The following is an 18,257-nucleotide window of genomic DNA, read 5'->3' on the forward strand; positions in this document are numbered from 1 at the left end:
TACAAGCTTTTGGTGTCAAAACTGTGAGCCACAGTAGCATAGCACTGAAGGCAGCCAGAGTCACAGGGCAGACAGTGATACAACCCCTTATGGGTCTGGGTTGAACCCCAAAGCATTACAGTATCAGACTCTGGCCCTCTGTGGTAATGATTTTGATGAATAAAAAGATAAAATAATAAATAGAATAAAAACCAAGGACTGTTGCTAATTACTCTCTTGTCTCAAACCTCTGTTTTTATGGAACTTTATTGAAAAAGTGGTGATAGGGCAGCTGCAACAACACTTGGCTTCCACTAGTTTCCTAAATCATTGTTTTCTAAAGTACAGGACGTTCCCCCATTGAGTATACAGTAAAGACCTCTCAGCTATTCGCCAGAGTCTCAGCTTTTATTATTTGTTTAAAGTTCATCTGCAATTGTTACAGTTGCAGAGAAAGTCCTCAAAATACAAAGTGAGTGTTACCAATTCAGCAATAGAGAGCATGAAACAATAGCTCTGAGGTCTAATTGCCCCATTCTCCCGATGCATGCTAGCTCAGATAGGATGATAAAATGTCAACATAGCTAACTATATCAGTTCTCATCAAAACACATTAGCAAATGCTGATGATTGATCTCCTTTGTTATGTGTGGTGCACGCTCCCTCAGGAATGTATGAAGGGTTAGTTGGCGGAGCAAGTGTGGAAGATGTATAAATTGGCATGGATAGATCTCTAGTGACACATGTCAAGGCTGCAAGGTGCATAATTGAAAAAGAGCTCAGGTTTCCAAAGTTTGGGAGACAGACTGTCCTAAATCCCTACCAGTTGGCTTTCAGAGGTGGGCATGGGACAGAGACAGTTTCCTGTTGAAGGCTAATTATCTCCTGGTGATGGATAGAGCTAGAAAAAGTGTCCATTTTGCTTTCATTCAGTTTGTCAGCAGCTTGTGATGTCGCCCATCATGAGATATTTTTAACTCATCGCAGTGCTTCAGTAGGGTGGCCCTTTTTCAAGCTGGTTCATGCCTACCCCTCAGAGAGATCACAGACACTGCTGATGAACAACTGCTCACTCTCCCCAAGAGCAGCATCCTGTTACACCAACTTTCCTATTCAATGTGTACGTGTAGCTCACATGCATTCACTGTGGTGTTTGGCTCTAATGATGGCTGAGCCACATAGAGAAGGTCTCATGAGTTACCAGAGATGAGGCTTTTAGCTCAGACTTTAAGGTGCAGAGGTCTCGGGTTTGATGACTACTGCGGATAGTGTGTGGCATTACAAGTGGTGGTCTGTATGGGGAATTGTGGTGGGTGAAACTGTGAAGCTCCTTTCCCCATAGGTGAGGCCACCATAAGGGGTATTGTGAGAGGCTGCACTCTTGTCATATTGCTTATAGTTAAGGTTATGTTTATGTCACAGAGGTCATGAAAGTCACTGAATCAGTAATATCTGCTTCAGCCCCAGGGGCTGTGTGACTCCCTCGCAGCCAGCAGGGTCCTGGCAGGGTTCCAGCGACACGTGACAGCCTCCTGAGGGGGCCCTCTTCAGGGCTGTAGTGACAAGCAACAGCCTCACTGGGGAGTGGAGGGGAGAAGAGTGTGCACCTTGGGTGAGCACCTGGGGAATATGGTCACCCTGCAGCTCCAAGTTGCTGTGGGCGGGGGGAGGGGGGGCATTGCAGCTTCCAGCTGCTACAGGCAGAGGGGAAACCCCACAGTTCCCAGCCACTATAGTGGCAGGAGAAACCATGGAGCCAAAGCAGCAAAAATCACAGGCAGATCATGGCTTCCTTGAATTTTTGTTTATTGCCCGTGACTTTTACTAAAAATCACCATGACAAAATCTTAGCCTTATAGTACTCTGCTTTGCTCCTTTTAATCAAATCCAAATTTTTCATTATCACTGCTTCCTCGGCAGCTGGCTGAGAAACACACGTGTTAACACTGGGCTTTGACTAAGACAGTGATAGCTGCACAGAAAAGAAGTAGACAACTCAGCATTATGGTAGATGAAGTGTATATATATCTTTTTAAAAAATGTTACATACATTATAAAATTGAAAACATATTTTGGCTACTGAGGTCAGGTTAAAAACCAAAACATACTAATGTTATAAAGTACATAAAATCATTTAAAAACCCCTGTGTTAATTTCCCACTTCATTTTGATCTCTGGAAAGATTAGATGAAGGTGATAGCCTTCAAAACCATGGAATTGGGGGCCTGTGTATTTAAAGGGGGTAATCATTAGGCTTCTGTATTTATGAAAATATTTTAAAAGTATCAGATCATTTGAAATGTAGACCACAATATTGCAGGATCATTTGGATCTGAATTTATGGGTTACTCATATTTTAGCATAAATACCACACACTGCTGGATTTGAGGTGTGTGTTTGGTTTTTTTAAATTTCCATCCTACATTACTGGGTGCACTAGCTGCATTTTGTTTCCTGTTTTTCTGTTCTATGTGTAATGTAAAATCAGGGCTCAAATTGAGGGAGCAGAGCATAACAGTAACACTCAGCATTGACTATTTTCATCTTCAGAGCACTTTGCAAACATTAACTTAGCCTGACAACGCCCCTGCAAGGTAGCATTGAATCCATTTTACAGAAAGGGAACCTGAGGCAGAGTGACTTGTCCAAGGCTACAAAGGAAGTTATCTTCCTTTGGGATTAAAACTCATGGAAAATTCATGGCTCCTAGATTGCTAGACAAACATGTCTTTGCCTTCTGTTAATGCAAAATAACTAGGGCTGTCAAACTATTAAAAAAATCATGATTAAAACTGCAAGTAATTGTAATTTTTTAAATCTCATGATTAATCACACCATTAAACAACAGAATAGCATTTATTTAAATATTTTGGATAGTTTCTAAATTTTCAAATATATTGATTTCAATTATTACACAGAATAAAGTGTATAGTGCTCACTTTATTACAAATATTTACACTGTAAAAAAGATAAACAAAGGAAATCATATTTTTCAAATAACCTTTTACAAGTACTGTAGGGCAATCTTTTTATCATGAAAGTGCATTACAGGTAGGACCCCGTAAATGTCAACAAACATGTTTGTCTTAGTGATTGGCTGAACAAGAAGAAGGACTGAATGGACTTTATTTTTGAGTGCAGTTATGTAACAAACAAACAAATCTACATTTGTAAGTTGCACTTCCACAATAAAGAGATTGCACTGCAGTACTCATCTGTGGTGAATTTAAAAATACTATTTCTTTTGTTTATTATTATGGTGCAAATATTTAAACAATATAAAGTGAGCACTGTCCACTGTGTTGTAATTGAAATCAATTTATAATTTTTAAATTAGTATTCTATTATTGTTTAACAGTGCAATTAATTGCAATTTTTAATCGAGTTAATTTGTTTTGAGTTAATCGCTAGAATTAACTGTGATTAATTGACAGCCCTAAAAACAACATGTCTGATATATGTGAGAAGAAAGAGAGAAGATGGAGGAGGTAATATCTTTTACTGGACCATCTTCTGCTGGTGAGAGGCAAGCTTGCACAGGTCTAAATTTCCTGATCCAACACAGCTACAATAACACTGCGTATGTGAGAATAGGACACACAAAAGAGTTTGCCCCACAATCCCCATGTAACAAAGCAAAAGGCTAATAATATGCATATCTATGCTTCAAAACTTTTTTGAAAATGCATTAATGCAATTTCCACAAAACTTGTATATGTATTTTAGCACCACTATTGAACACTGTTATGCAGCTCTTATTGATAGAAAACCTTCTTCTCTAAGACTGTTCAACATTTACCTTTGAATCAAATGAGCTGCAAAATGTTTCTCTATTGAACATTTCATTTATAAAACCAGTATTTACCAGTTTAAAAGCAGTAAGCGTCTGAGTAAATGTTAGCAGTAAATTAATGTGTTCCCCCATTTTACCAAAGATTAAGGCAGATTCTCAAACTGATTTGGCATATGGATAGTAAGATATCATTCTAGTACATTTAGGATATACACACAGATGTATCTCAAAATACATTTGCTTGAAAAATACAGCATCTGTAGGGTCCTTTTTGTTTTTTATTTTATTTAATTTTTCCCAGGAATTTCAGTGTTTTACTACAACAAAAACAGCTGAAAATCAGAGCAAAAACCCTTAATTTTTCTGGGTAAATACTGGGGTTTATTTTGGTGAATTTTCATTTTCTTCCCATTTTAGCATCAAATCTTTAAACTGTTGTCTGCTAACAGCTTGAAATGTTTATGCCATGAGATTCATCAGTATGTTCACATACACATGTGCTTCAGAGCTTGCGTGCATGCCTGTTTGTGTGTATCTTTTAAACTAATACAGAGCCTTACTTCAACAGGCAGCTTTGCACATACAAGAATACATTAGTCGGTGTGTAATACATATATCTCATGAAATGTATTTTCCTAATAACCAGGTTGTTTTATTTATTTTATATATACTCATATATAATATAAAATTCAAATGATACAAAAGTAGGGTGAAAACCAGAAAACCAATACTTTTTGTAAAACCCGGGATTTTTTTGGTAAAAATCAGCTTAAACTGAAAACGAAGGGTCTTAAGTGTCTGTAAAATGATATTGTTCTAACACTGAGGAGTAGATATTAAAAATCAAGCATCAGTCAGATAGGGGACAAAGCATTTAAAGAAAACAAACCTTTATTTGAAACTCTGTTATGGCCATATTCTGCTAACTCTACTCAGGTTGAGTAGCAATGCCTCACTCCACGAGTTGTCTCATTGAAATGAAAGGGACTAACCGCACAGTAAGGATAGCAGAATATGGCCCTCTAGTGTTCTATATTTATGATCTCCAGGAGGAAATTCCATAGCTACATCTTTGTTCTGACTGGTTTAGTAATGCTGAGGTTTACTATCAAAACAAATGTCAGTTCTGTTGGAGGGTTAATAACAAGCCTTTATAAGAATTCAGCTCTCCAACATTATACATACATTGCAGTTTAAAAAAAGAGCTGATCTTTTATCTATGCATGGGGATCTGAAAAACTACTCAATCCCAGAGACAATTCTGGACTCAGATTATGGTATCAAAAATTTGTATCATGACCTTAAAGAACAATCCTAGTGCCATATCATCTCCTGCTTTTTCTTCAGAAGGGATCAAAGCAAGGTTAAGAGTGAGCTGGACTGGGACTTAGCCATAAACAGATCTTTGTGATGGGTGAGAGGTGTTGGGATATTATGCATATATTGAAAAAATCTGCTGGAGCACTAATGGGTCACTAAGATCTAATGAAGCACTATTGTGTGGCAATGACAAACCTAGGCCTTCTGGGAGACTGGTTCAGCTCAGGGGAGCTTAGCTGGGCAGGAAAGAGGCAGAGCTAGAGAAGTGCCATTTTCCACACTGTCACCTCCAGGCACATCCATGGGGACTCCCATTCATATTCCTAATGGTGGCTGTGGGGAATCAGCCTGGCCTTGAGCTCTCTACTACTCCATGCTACACCCAGCTGGCTATGGCCCCCAAAGACCATTCACCAGATAGGAATTGGTGGAGCACAGTGGTCATGCCCCTTCCCATCCTGCAATTTTTCTCTCATGCCCCCTACCCTGGGGGCCAGAAGAGGATGGTGTAGGATCAGATTCAACAGTTTTATGCCTCCCAGACATCCCCTTACACCAGATGAATCTCCAGTTGGGGAGATCTGTTGGCTTTCTGACCCCTTTGTCTAATACAAGGAGCACAAAGGGGCTGAAAATTGAGTGATAAAGGCCACAGGATTTTGTGCTTAATTTCACCTTCCTGTGGCTGCTTGTTTTTTTTTTTGTTTGTTTTTTGGGGGGGGGGGGGAGAGAAGGGGTGGCTTGCTTTAGCTCCCATCTAGCAACATGTTTTCATAGCACTCTATGGTTAGCATTGGGAAACAGCTAATCTCTTTTCAGTTCAGTAATTCTGATTGAGGCATATTCATTCTCTACCAAATATTTTATGACATTACGAGGCATTAGTGAGAACCAAGCTGTCACACAGCTATTTCTAATACACAGACGCTACAGACAGTCCTGCATCACACATGGTAATTAATTTCTGGCAATTGGTTTTACTGTTAGAGCCAACAACCAGTGAGTGGGAAGCCGTTTCCATTTAATTCTTGATCAGCGTAAGAAATTCTTCTCTGGCTTTTGGATCTTCTCGCAAGACTCCGAGCATGGTGCTGGTGATAGTCTTACTGTTCATTTTCTGAACCCCTCGCATAACCATGCACATGTGCCTAGAAGGTAATTAGTTAAATAGCCAACCTTCAGTTTAATATGTTGTTAACCTGCACACTGAGATAATTGGATCTAATTACCATTTTGATAATCAGCAACACACTGTGTACCAAGTAGTGCCTTTGATTCGTTAAAGCATGTCCAGATATTATTGGGAGCTACCAGTTCACTCAGAACTATTGATAGGAGAATCATTCTTGAATTCTATTTTCTTTAAATGTTGTAGTAATTCAAAACATTTAGTGAGGGGGGTTGTTTGTTTACAACCATACTTGTTGACTAAAGTTGAAATAAATGAATAAATATTGACAGGAAGCTTAAGCAGATCATGTTTGAACTATTCAGTCTACATTCACCACTTTTGCCTTGCAGAACAGCACAAACCAGGCCAATAAAAGGTATGTCTACCCTACAATTAAACACCCATGGCCAGCCCGTGTGAGCTGACTCAGGCTCATGGGCCTAGGGCTACGGGACTGTAAAACTGCAGTGTAGATGTTTTGGCTAGGGACCCCATGTGGGGTGAGGATCCCAGAGCTTGTGCTCCAGTCCAAGCCCAAATGTCTACTCTGCCATTAAACAGCCCCTTAGCCCAAGCCCCACAGGCCTGAGTCAGCTGACATGGGCCAATCACAGGTGTTTAACTGCAGGGTACACATATCCTAAATGTATTGGTGCCAGATGTGACTGGTCCACATGTTGTTAGAATACACTTGGACAAGTTTTGGGGTAAGCCTGAAAAAAATGTACACATACATGTCTGTAGCTGTGCAAATGACTAACCATCAGCATCCACAACTACTAAGACTTGTACCAAATTTGAGCACACAAAGTGACACAGTGCAATATATGCCAAAATCTTTATAGCCCACTTTTAGTCACTTTCACTTTACATTGGCCGTTCAAGCCAAATTACCCATATATACCCTGCAGCAATTGTTGGAGTGTGTGAGAAAGGCAGATATCGACAGAGGTCACCATTTCTCATAAGCTAGTATCTGAAGTACTGTAATATTTCTCTATACTCAGAAGTTATCTATCCAGGTACTTAAATGGCCCCATCACCATGGCATCTGAATACCTCAGGGTTATTAGTGAATGCATCCTGATGTGCCCAGTGAAGAGCAGTGATATTAGGATCCTCATGTTACAGATGGGGAACTGAGCTAGAGAGATTAAATGACTTGTCTAAGGTCCTATAGGAAGTCTGTGGAAGGAACTGAAACACAACTCTCCCAAGTCTGTTTAGGTAACAATGACATCTCAGATACTGTGGTGTGGTAACTGTTCTCAGAGGTTGACTTTAATGAGACTAACAATAATGAATTACTTACGACGCTTCTACAATCACAGCCACCCCGGCAGGTTTCAGAGCCTCAGTAATTGCCAGAGCGATCTGTCTGGTAAGCCTCTCTTGAACTGAAAAGAGAACAGTATGATTTTTCTATATGTAATTGCCACTCTTGGTACTCCTTGCAAATTCTTAAAGAAAATACATTCCTAAGGTGCTCTAAATACAGTCCCTCAAATTCTCCCACTAGCTAACTAAAGTAAAATGAGCCCCTATGCTAGAAACGGTTTTTTAAATTATTTTTTCAATGTGACTTTAGTGTTTGTAAAAAGTGTTGGAATGACACCTTCGGAGCCCTGAAATCTGTTCATCCAGTGAGCAGATATTTATCCACCTTGACTGCCCGCAGAATTTTTAATAGTTAACAAAACCACCCTTACACCCTGTGAAATACATTATCCAAAGTCAGTTTTCCCCACACTTCAGTGACTGCTGTCCTTCTTGGCTACTTATCAGGGGTGGCCTATGCACCTGAGTATCAGAGTAGCAGCCATGTTAGTCTGTATCTGCAAAGAGAACAAGTACTCCTGTTCTTTATGCACTGAGTACACTTCCTCATTCTTTCAGAAAAGAGAACCCAACACACTTCTTATTTTATATGAATACCTTCCCCATTATACCGACCCAGCTGTTTATTCCTGAGTCCAGAACCTCACTGATCGACACCTCAAGCTTCCAATAAAGGCAATAGACTGTTAAGGTGTAGAATCAGGCTGCTTTAGTTGGATGTTTTCTGCTTGGTCCCTTGACAACTTTAACAAATATGCCACACTGATTATGGTCCAAGTTCAGGAGAGTACTTAGGCCTATGCCTAACCTTAAATACATTTACTTCAACAGAAGTAGTGTCAATTAAAGTTAGGCATACGCTTAAATACTTTCTTCAGTTGAGCATCATCTAGCTGAAATATAGTTTAGCAGAACAGAGATATTGTAGAAAGGATACACACCTTGCAGTCTTCGACTAAAGATTTCAACAATTCTGGGGGGGGGAAAAATGTAAGAATAATAAATATTTCCTCCTGATTTAAACACAAAATTTCAGTTGAACTTAATAGACTCTCTGGGTATCACAGGTGTTAGAGTAGGATTTTATCCTGGCTATTTAGAAGGCTAAATAAATATATTGTAGTACAAGTGATTTTACATTACAGTATGTAATGTGATTTACATACAGCTGATATTCAGTCTATTTTAGAAGACCTTATATATTGAGTATTAATATATTCTACTTTATACCACTTATTTTAACCCAAGTACCTTATAAATGGATTTAGAATCCCTTAGAGAAAGCATATTTTTAAAAAATAATTAAGTACTCCCTCAAAAAGATCTTATTTAACCACATTATAATCTGTTTTCAGTCTGTGGATTATCAACCTATGTGTCACATTTGTAAAGCAGCCTCTGATTGACCATTAACACGCTGGTGCTCAGAATGCAGAAGACTATAACAGGGCTACTACTAGATACTTAATTATAGGCTGCTATTGACATCGGGACTGTTCTTTTAAGATGTATAGGCCATCAACTTTTACTTAAACTCAGCCTGTTGAGTAGAAAAGTAAATTTCATTTATAAAAAAAATGTTCCTATGGAAAAAAAAAGAGGCACATAGCTGAAAACTGCAGGCAACTCTGATATATGCTAACAAAACAAATAAATTAAATCCAAAAGCGAAGGCAGCATCATTTGCAGCAGCTGCCAACAAACAAAACTGCCAGCCATTCACTTAGCTGAACTATTCACGTAAGTCCTTAGACACGGTCAAGCCCCTCCTTCCTGAGAGGCAATACCCAAGCACTGCAGCATGCCCACAAAGCTGACACAGCAAGGCTATTTCAGTCCAAAGTGGGGAGCCAGTACCAAAACTGATGATCCCTCAAAGAAACGCTCTCCCACTAGCCCCCTTCTGTTAGCAGGCGATGGAGTGCTCTGTATGCACAGATTGAAGGGTCTCAGTGGTTGGGGGACATTACAAATTCGGCACAATTATGGGATAAAAGGTTTATATCAGCCACAAACATTTATGCAGTTTCTCTTATGAGAAGTCATCCTTAAGAATCACAGTGAGGAAATCCAAATTCTCGGTCCTTCTCAGCTCACCTTCATAATCCTGGTTATTGGCTTACACGAACAGTGGAAAATCCTGCCCCCTGGAGCCATAGAGGACCCCACACCACTGTGAAAGGGAGATCAGAATGCCATACAGGAGTTCCACATCCCTCTGCAGCAGCTCCACAGTAGACTCCATGCACGCCAGTGTGCAGGGCAAGTGGGAACAAGGGCTCTGCTACTGCAGACCCACCAGACCAAAGGAGCCCCAGGGCTTACTGCAGCCTTAAAGCCTCAGTAGTGCCTCTGGAGCAATAACTTTGTTGCTATCATACATCTCAGGGGAAGTATTCTTGTCCCTTTCCCTCTGCAGAGCATCCCAGTACATGGCATCCTCAATTGGGCTGTGCACTGAGAACAGGATTTCGCCTTTACACCTTCACTATCACATTGCATAGATGCACTTACCTTGCAAGCTTGCTTAGTCCAACCACTTTCTTTATAGGTAAATATCCAATATGTACCTGCAAATATGAACAGGAGTCTAAGTGCTGAATGGTTACTACACACCTGATTCTGCAGGAAAGTTGAAGGTCTGAATAAACTCAGGGCTCTGAGGTGCAGTGTACAACGCACAGTCAGATGGCTGTGTCTGAGAAGCTCTAGCCTAGTCAATGGGTCTCCACATTCATAGCAGTCTGTCCACTCCAGTGGAAATTGCAGGATCAGGGCTCCCAGAACCTAAACCTGCTGGCTTCAGGCCTGATCTTTCCTCTAGTGATGTCAATGGGAGTTTCAGTGCAGCTTTTAATGGAATCAGGACTGGATCCTTAATGCAGACAAAGTGCCCTGTGAAGTCAGACCTGCACCATGTAGTAGAGGGAGAAGGTGCTTATGTACAGATGCTGTGTAGCTTATGGGCATATGTAGAGCAAGTAGATTTATTGGTAAGGAAGAAGACAGTTCATATTGTTGTATATTCCAAACAGTTTGAGCTCTCAAGAATTATCAGTCTTCATGGAAAAAGTGTCAGAGAGGCACAAGAAGGGAAAGAGGCAAGTAGGAGAGGAGGTTTATTGAGCGAGAGAGAGAGAGTGAAGCTGGAGAAAGGAAAGGAGGCTGTTACAGGAGAAAAAGCAATGTGGAAGGGACGAAGATGGAGCTGGGAAGAAGCAGGAGTAAGATACATGGAACTATTTGTTTAATCAATCTTCATTCTAGCAGACCCGTGCATTGGGAGCTTTGGTTGTACAATGACTGCCAGTTTGGGATGCTGAGTGCAATCACTTTTAAGGAGTTTAAGTTGTGTTTGGAAGAGACTTCAGGGAAAATTTCTCTGCCCATACTCAGACAAGCTTGATCACATATCTATGCAGGCAACGCCCTGCTCACAAATTGGCTTCAGTGGATATTTAGTGGGTGCAAGGGGCAGGAATCCTAGTTTTCCATGATAAAAAAAATCCAAAATTCTCAGATTTAAAAAAAAAAAAAAAAAAAAAAAAAAGACCTGTGTTTTTCCACAATTAAAATGAAATGTTGCACTTTAGTTCCCCTAGCTACAATATATATAGGTATCACCTGAACACAACGTTTTATTGATATATTTACAATTTTAAAGCAAGTTCCAATTCTACCAGCATCACCAATCATAAAATCTTCCAGTCACAGTGTATTGTTTCTTTATTGTTGTTGATGGCCCTCCCTGCTGTTTCAACCTCTTCTTTTCATTGTTTGTTTAGTGCTTTCCATGTGTTCTACAATTGTCTGCCTGTAATCTACAGCCTTGCTGCATACAGTACAGAACAGCACATTACCATTAACATGAAATTTGTCCTTGCCAAACTTAGTGACATGGGCTTTAGGGGTGATTTTTAAAGCTTTTTGGCATATTTTCATAACTTCAATTACTCACGGCTGGAGGCTAAAGTGAACTCAATAAGAATGGGGGATTTCAGCTATCCCCATATTGATTAAGAGCACGTCACCTCAGGACGGGATGCAGAGATAAAGTTTCTTGACACCTTAAATGACTGCTTCTTGGAGTAGCTAGTCCTGGAACCCACACAAGGAGAGGCAATTCTTGATTTAGTCCTAAGTAGAGCTCAGGATCTGGTCCAAAAGGTGACTACAGCTAGACTTCTTGGTAATAGTGACCAAAATATAATTAAAGTTAACATCCTTGTGGTGGGGAAAACATCACAGTAGCCCAACACTCTTGCATTTAATTTCAGAAATGGGGACTTCATAAAAAGTTAAACAGAAATTAAAAGGTACAATGCCAAAAGTGAAATTCCCTGCAAGCTGCATGGAAACTTTTTAAAGACACTATAATAGAGGCTCAACTTAAATGTATACCCCAAATTTAAAAAAAACAAAATAGTAAGAGAACCAGAAGTCCCACTGTGGCTAAACAAAGTTAAAGAAGCAATGAGACACAAAAAGGCATCCTTTAAAAAGTGGAAGTTAAATCCTAGTGAGGAAAATAGAAAGGAGCATACACTGGCAAATGAAGTGTAGAAATGTAGTTAGGAAGGCCAAAAAAGAATTTGAAGAACAGCTAGACAAAGACTCAAAAAGTAATAGCAATTTTTTTTAAAAGTACATCAGAAGCAGGAAGACTGCTAAACAACCAATGGGGCCACTGGACGATCGAGATGCTAAAGGAACATTCAAGGATGATCAGCCCATTGCGGAGAAACTAAATGAATTCTTTGCATCGGTCTTCATGGCTGAGGATGTGAGAGAGATTGCCAAATCTGAGCCATTCTTTTTAGGTGACAAATCTGAGGAATTGTCTCAGATTGAGGTGTCATTAGAGGAGGTTTTGGAACAACCTGATAAACTAAACAGTAATAAGTCCCCAGGATCAGGTGGTATTCACCCAAGAGTTCTGAAGGAACTCAAATGTGAAATTGCAGAACTACTAATTGTAGTTTGTAACCTACCATTTAAATCAGCTTCTGTACCAAATGACTGGGGGACAGCTAATGTGACGCCAATTTTTAAAACAGGCTCCAGAGGTGATCCCTGCAATCGCAGGCTGGTAAGCCTGACTTCAATACCGGGCAAACTAGTTGAAGCTATAGTAAAGAGCAAAATTGCCATAGAGACATAGATGAAGATAATCTGTTGGGGAAGAGTCAGCGTGGTTTTTGTAAAGGGAAATAATGTCTCATCAATCTACTAGAATTCTTTGCTTGTTCATCGCCTCATGTGGGCCAGGGGCATCCAATGGATACAGCGTACTTAGATTTTCAGAAAGCCTTTGACAAGGTCCCTCACCAAAGGCTCTTGAGCAAAGTAAGCTGTCATGGGATAAGAGGGAAGATCCTCTCATGGATTGGTAACTGGTTAAAAAATAGGAAACAAAGGGTAGGAATAAATGGTCAGTTTTCAGAATAGAGAGGTAAATAATCCCAGCTATACATAAAAAATGAGGGGATATAAATTAGCTGTTACCACTCAAGAAAGATCTTGGAATCGTTGTGGCTAGTTCTCTGAAAACTTCCACTCAATGTGTAGCAGCAGTCAAGAAAGCAAACGGAATGTTGGGAATCATTAAGAAAGGGCTAGATAAGACGACAGAAAATATCATATTGCCTCTATATAAATCCATAGTATGCCCACATCTTGAATACTGTGTGCAGATGTAGTCATCCCATCTCAAAAAAGATACATTGGAATTGGAAAAGGTTCAGAAAAGGGCAACAAAAATGATTAGGGGTATGGAACGGTTTCCATATGAGGAGAGATCAATAAGACTGGGACTTTTCACCTTGGGAAAAAAAAAAACACAACGGGGGGGTGGGCAGGATATGATCGAGGTCTATAAAATCATGACTAGTGTAGAGAAAGTAAATAAGTGTTATTTACTCCTCATAACACAAGAACTAGGAGTCACCAAATGAAATTAATAGGCAGCAGGAAGGAAGTATTTTTTCCCCACACAACTCAGGGTCAATCTGGAACTCCTTGCCAGAGGATGTTCTGAAGGCCAAGACTATAACAGGGTTCAAAAAAGAACTAGGGTAAGTTCAGGGAAGATAGGTCCATCAATGGCTATTAGCCAGGAAAGGAAGGGATGTTGTCCTTTGCCTGTTTGCCAGAAGCTGGGAATGGGTGACGGGAGATGGATCAATTGATTATCTGTTCTGTCCATTCCCTCCTGAGCATCTGGTATTGGCCACAGTCAAGACAGAATACTGGGCTAAATGGACTTTTGGTCTAACCCAGTATGGCTGTTCTTATGTTAAATTTGAGATGCATTAAAACATGAACCCCTTTATGCCGTTGAGTAACTTGTATACGCCAGAAGCAGTTTATTGGGGATGTTTAGCTATGTAGATTTAAAATGCATTCAAAAAAAATCAACCACAAGAGGGGAGGTTGCATGCACTGAATAAGTGACACTGGTACTTTCAGTAAAATTTAGTTACTAGTTAATACATTTTTAGTTTTCCACAAAATGTAAAAACTAAAGAGTCTCTGTAAAAATGCATATTCCATGTTTTTCCCACAGCAAACGGATTTCTAGGAGCCTGCTGAGGAGCCTCTCCGAGGGTAATCAATTTCCTATTACCATATTGTAGAAAATATGGCTCTTATTTCCTGTCGCTAATATGCTTCATACTGCAGATGCAGTTAGTCCACAAAATAAATCCTCTACTTATCACCTCAAAATGCCCACATCATAGTTTTCATGTTTTAAAACTCTTCCTAAGAATGATTATTCTGAATTCTACAGGACTACACTGGCTATGAGCAAGAACTCACCCTAGTTTTTCAAAACACATTTTATTTCCCTTTATTCAGTAGAACACCCAAGACCTCTGAATGACAAATATTTGCTATAAGGCAGATGGATAACTACCTTGCCAAAGAAGGGTACCAAGTGGTGCTCACAAAGGGAAAACATATCAATATCCTTAATGATAACCATTTCATTATGATCTTCATCAAAGATTGCATCATTGAGTATATCTGAAAGGACAAGATGAGCAGTTAATGAAAGATCCTACATAGGATTCTATCCTAAATAGCATTATGCATGTACTGCAATTGGTAAGTACTTTTCTAAGCACAAAACAAAATCTGATGTGAGAGAGAAAAGCACAACCCCAAACCTTTTAAAAATAGTTTAAATATGGACATATTCTTAGCTGATATTCAATGGTTGTATAGAACTGACAGTATATTTTTAAAAAATCAGTTTTAAGTACAGGTAGACTCCTACATTCAACTCACACACCCCATCTTACATGCATATAAGTAACTTTATACACAGGTGTCATCTAATGTACTTCAGCCCTGCCAAGCAGTGCTAAACTTCTTTTTATGCGGTTCTTACTTTTGGGGGCCTACTGAATGCTCCCAGTCACAGGCAGGGTGAAGGGAGCATTGATCACAGCGCATGCCTATAAAGAGAGAGGCCAGCACCCATTGTTAAGGTGTATATGAGCTTATTTCCTAATAAACTAGTATAGAATTTTATCTGTTTGGAGACAATGGGTCCCTAGTACATACATTCTTTATCAAATCTGTACTTCAGAAGCTGCAAAGCCTTATTTGTTTAAATTAATTTGAAAGAAAAGTCTAAACATTGAAGATGAGAAAAATTTGTCATCACAGAGACCAGCTCCTATTGCGGATATTAAGATACAGAATAGAGAACCAGAAAACTACAAAATGTGGGGAAATGTAACTACTATAAATGCCAACAGTGAAAAAAGAAGATTAAGATAAAAATCTCTGAAAGGTAAAATTGCAATTGATTCTTACTCCTAAATATAAGTGTTTGCATAATTTCACTTCTGCAAATAGTAACATTAAACTTAATTGCATGTCCCCCCCAAAATGTTTGCAGGCTCAGGGCCTTATTTTACAAATTTAAGGTAACAAAGATACTATTTAAGTTTAAACTTTATTAGTATACCTCCAGGAATAATTAATACACAACCCTTGAGCCTGCTGCCACTTGCCTTCCCCCTCCCTCTTTTTTAACTGATGCTCAAGCTGAAATTCTTGTTTCCTGTTGTTTGTATCGCAGTAGTGCAAAGGAGCATCAGTCCTGGACCAGGACCCCATTGTGCTAAGCGCTGTACAAACATAGCACAAAATGGCAAATTAGTTTTCTATGAGTAATGCATCTGACTGTGTTTAGATTCATTTATTTGAAAATTACTTCCCACTTCCCCCCCTCCCCATGGCACTTATACATATGATTATCACCCTGAAGCTGGGGAGTAAAATGGAGAAGTTTCCCTGTTTTTAATTCCCCCATTTCACTGATAGAACATTTCATACAGTCAAGTTTGAGAGACTGGGAAGGGTTTTGAAGGTTTATAGAGGTGAAGGCTGTTAAATGCAAGAACTGAAAGCCATAGAGCACCTTCCAGGAATGTGAGAATCTGCCCCCTTAGTGAAGTGAAAAATGTGTGATTGTAGCGCCAGGATATCAGAGAGATAAGGTGGGTGAGGTAACATCTTTCATTGGACCCACTTCTCTTGGTGAGAGAGACAAGCTTTGGAGCTTACACAGAGCTCTTCTTCAGGTCTGGGAATCTTATTCACACTGCCACAGCTACATACAAGGTGGAAGAGATTGTTTAGCAGAAGTAGTTAAAATGTATTTCAAGGGGCCTGTCAAAGTGAAGTGGTCTTTAACCCTCCAGTTGAGGGAAGCACCTGGGGGCGAGGCGCTATTAGTGGATTACAGATTGCTGTAACAAGCCATAAATCCAGTGTCTCTATTCAGTCTCTGACTTTTAGTGTCTAACAGAGTTATGAATTTAAGCTGCCAGGCTCCTTTTTCAAAAGTGTTGTGCAGGTTTCCTTTGAGTATGAGGACTAAGGGATCAGCTATAGACAGACTGGATTTATGGCTTATTACAACAATCTGTAACCCACTACCCCCCACCGCCTTTTCCCCTCCCTTTCCCCCTTATGACTGGAGGGATGTTAACAGGCCACTTCACCTTGAGTGATCCCTGTGAAATGTATGATTAATGTGATCGGTATGATTAATGTGTCTTTTGCTCAACAAAACCCTAACCACTAACCTTTTGCTCAACAAAACCTTTACCCTAACCACTCTGTGCCACCTTGTGGTGAGCTGTGACCCACTGAGTCAGTTTCCCAGCCCGGAAGGGGCACTTGGTGTAGCTCTCACCCCCAGCCATGAGTCCAATACAAGCTATACCCCCACCCCCTTGTCTCTGGAGGACGGGTGGAAGGCAATGAAGCAGCAGCTGAGAGGAGAGGAAAGGGTCCAGCTGAGGGTCCCACTTGGTGAAAGGCCATCTGGGCTCAGGGCACTTTGGTTTCCATGAGCAGGCCGGCAGAGACCAGGGGCGCTTGCAGGTTCCCCTTCATAGGCTCACAGAAGATTAGGGTTGGAAGAGACCTCGCTCCGGAGGCCATCGAGTCCTAGGGTGACCAGACAGCAAGTGTGAAAAATCAGGACAGGGGCAATAGGAGCCTATATAAGAAAAAGACCCCAACATCAGGGCTGTCCCTATAAAATCGGGACATCTGCTCACCTTACCTAGTCCAACCCCCAAAACCGTCACAGCCAGGCCGGCCAGCAGGACTCACCCTCGATGGTTTCTTGGTAGCCTTTCGTGAGGAACTGCATGGCTTTGGCAGCCCTCCTGGGCGTCAGGAGCAGCCCCTGCCTGGCAGGGTTCTCGCCCAGGCGCTGCAGGATGCTCAGGTAGGCGTCCTCCAAGGCCGGCAGCTCGCCGCCCTCCCGGCCGCGCTTCTCCGGGCCGTACTGCACCAGGGCCCGGCGCGCCTCGGCCGACGGCAGCTCGCTGTAGCCATTGCAGCAGCAGGGGCGCGGCAGCTCCTCGCCGGCCGCCGGGCACGCCATGCTGCGGGGCTGGCCGCGGGGAGGCGCCGGGTAGCGCCTGGGGTTGCCGGCCTCTATTTATCCCCGCTGCCTCTCCACGGCTATTTCCCGCGCTCGGCAGGTGACGTCCTCGGGGCTGTCAGCTGGGCAGGCTCCTCTGAGCGGCCATTGTCCCCGGCGGCCCCTGTGCCCGGCGGCCAGAGCCCATCTGACCTGCCGGCAGTAATCAGAGGACGCGGGTGCTAGTCACGCTCCCAATGCGCCTGCTCTCCCGGGCCTTTTCAGCGGCTCCGGGACCGTAACCCAGCCGTGAACCGCTACATATCCGCCCGGCTCCTTGCCTCCCGCCGCCGCGCCCGGCTTCGGGGTGCTTTGCTGGGGGGCTGCTGGCCCCTCTTCCTGGCCGAGGGCGCCGCGAAGCAGGAGGATAAGCTGGTTCCTTATCCCCAGCTCCTGATGTGTGGTTCCCAGGCCCTTATTGCAAGGTCAAAACTAGTTAAAATACATCAGCATGGGGTCTTATACAATCTCATTGCGTCACATTTCTGTGGTCAAAATTTAAATTACAAGCCAATTCTGCATTCATTCCATACTCAAGGAGCTGGGATGTGTCTGACCGGAAGTGTAATGTGTCATTCAGGTCTCCCCAAGTGACCCGTCCCCACAACCATCAGATTTTGCTGAAGGAGCTGGGACATGCCACTCCATGACCCAAAGCTTGGTTCCTGCACAATATGCTGCCACATGTCATGCCTCTGCCC

General features: G+C 41.5%; 1 protein-coding gene across 2 annotated transcripts; it reads right to left on the reverse strand.

The window, feature by feature from the left end:
• Positions 1–1,768: 1,768 nt before the first annotated feature.
• LOC125633543 (GTP cyclohydrolase 1-like) lies at positions 1,769–18,057 on the reverse strand. Of its 2 annotated transcripts, none has more exons than XM_048842969.2 (6): positions 17,241–18,057; positions 14,518–14,627; positions 10,116–10,171; positions 8,543–8,574; positions 7,576–7,660; positions 1,769–1,951 (listed from the first exon to the last, which is right to left on the reverse strand). In XM_048842969.2, the coding sequence occupies exons 1-6, from the start codon at positions 17,515–17,517 to the stop codon at positions 1,882–1,884; spliced, it is 630 nt and encodes a 209-aa protein (XP_048698926.1). In that variant the 5' UTR covers positions 17,518–18,057; the 3' UTR covers positions 1,769–1,881. The 2 variants fall into 2 exon arrangements, with proteins under 2 accessions (XP_048698926.1, XP_048698925.1); XM_048842968.2 differs by having other exon boundaries at positions 1,769–6,240.
• Between the last annotated feature and the right edge of the window lie 200 nt (positions 18,058–18,257).

This window comes from Caretta caretta, chromosome 3 (genome assembly GCF_965140235.1).
Source record: "Caretta caretta isolate rCarCar2 chromosome 3, rCarCar1.hap1, whole genome shotgun sequence".
NCBI classification, from domain to species: domain Eukaryota; kingdom Metazoa; phylum Chordata; order Testudines; family Cheloniidae; genus Caretta; species Caretta caretta.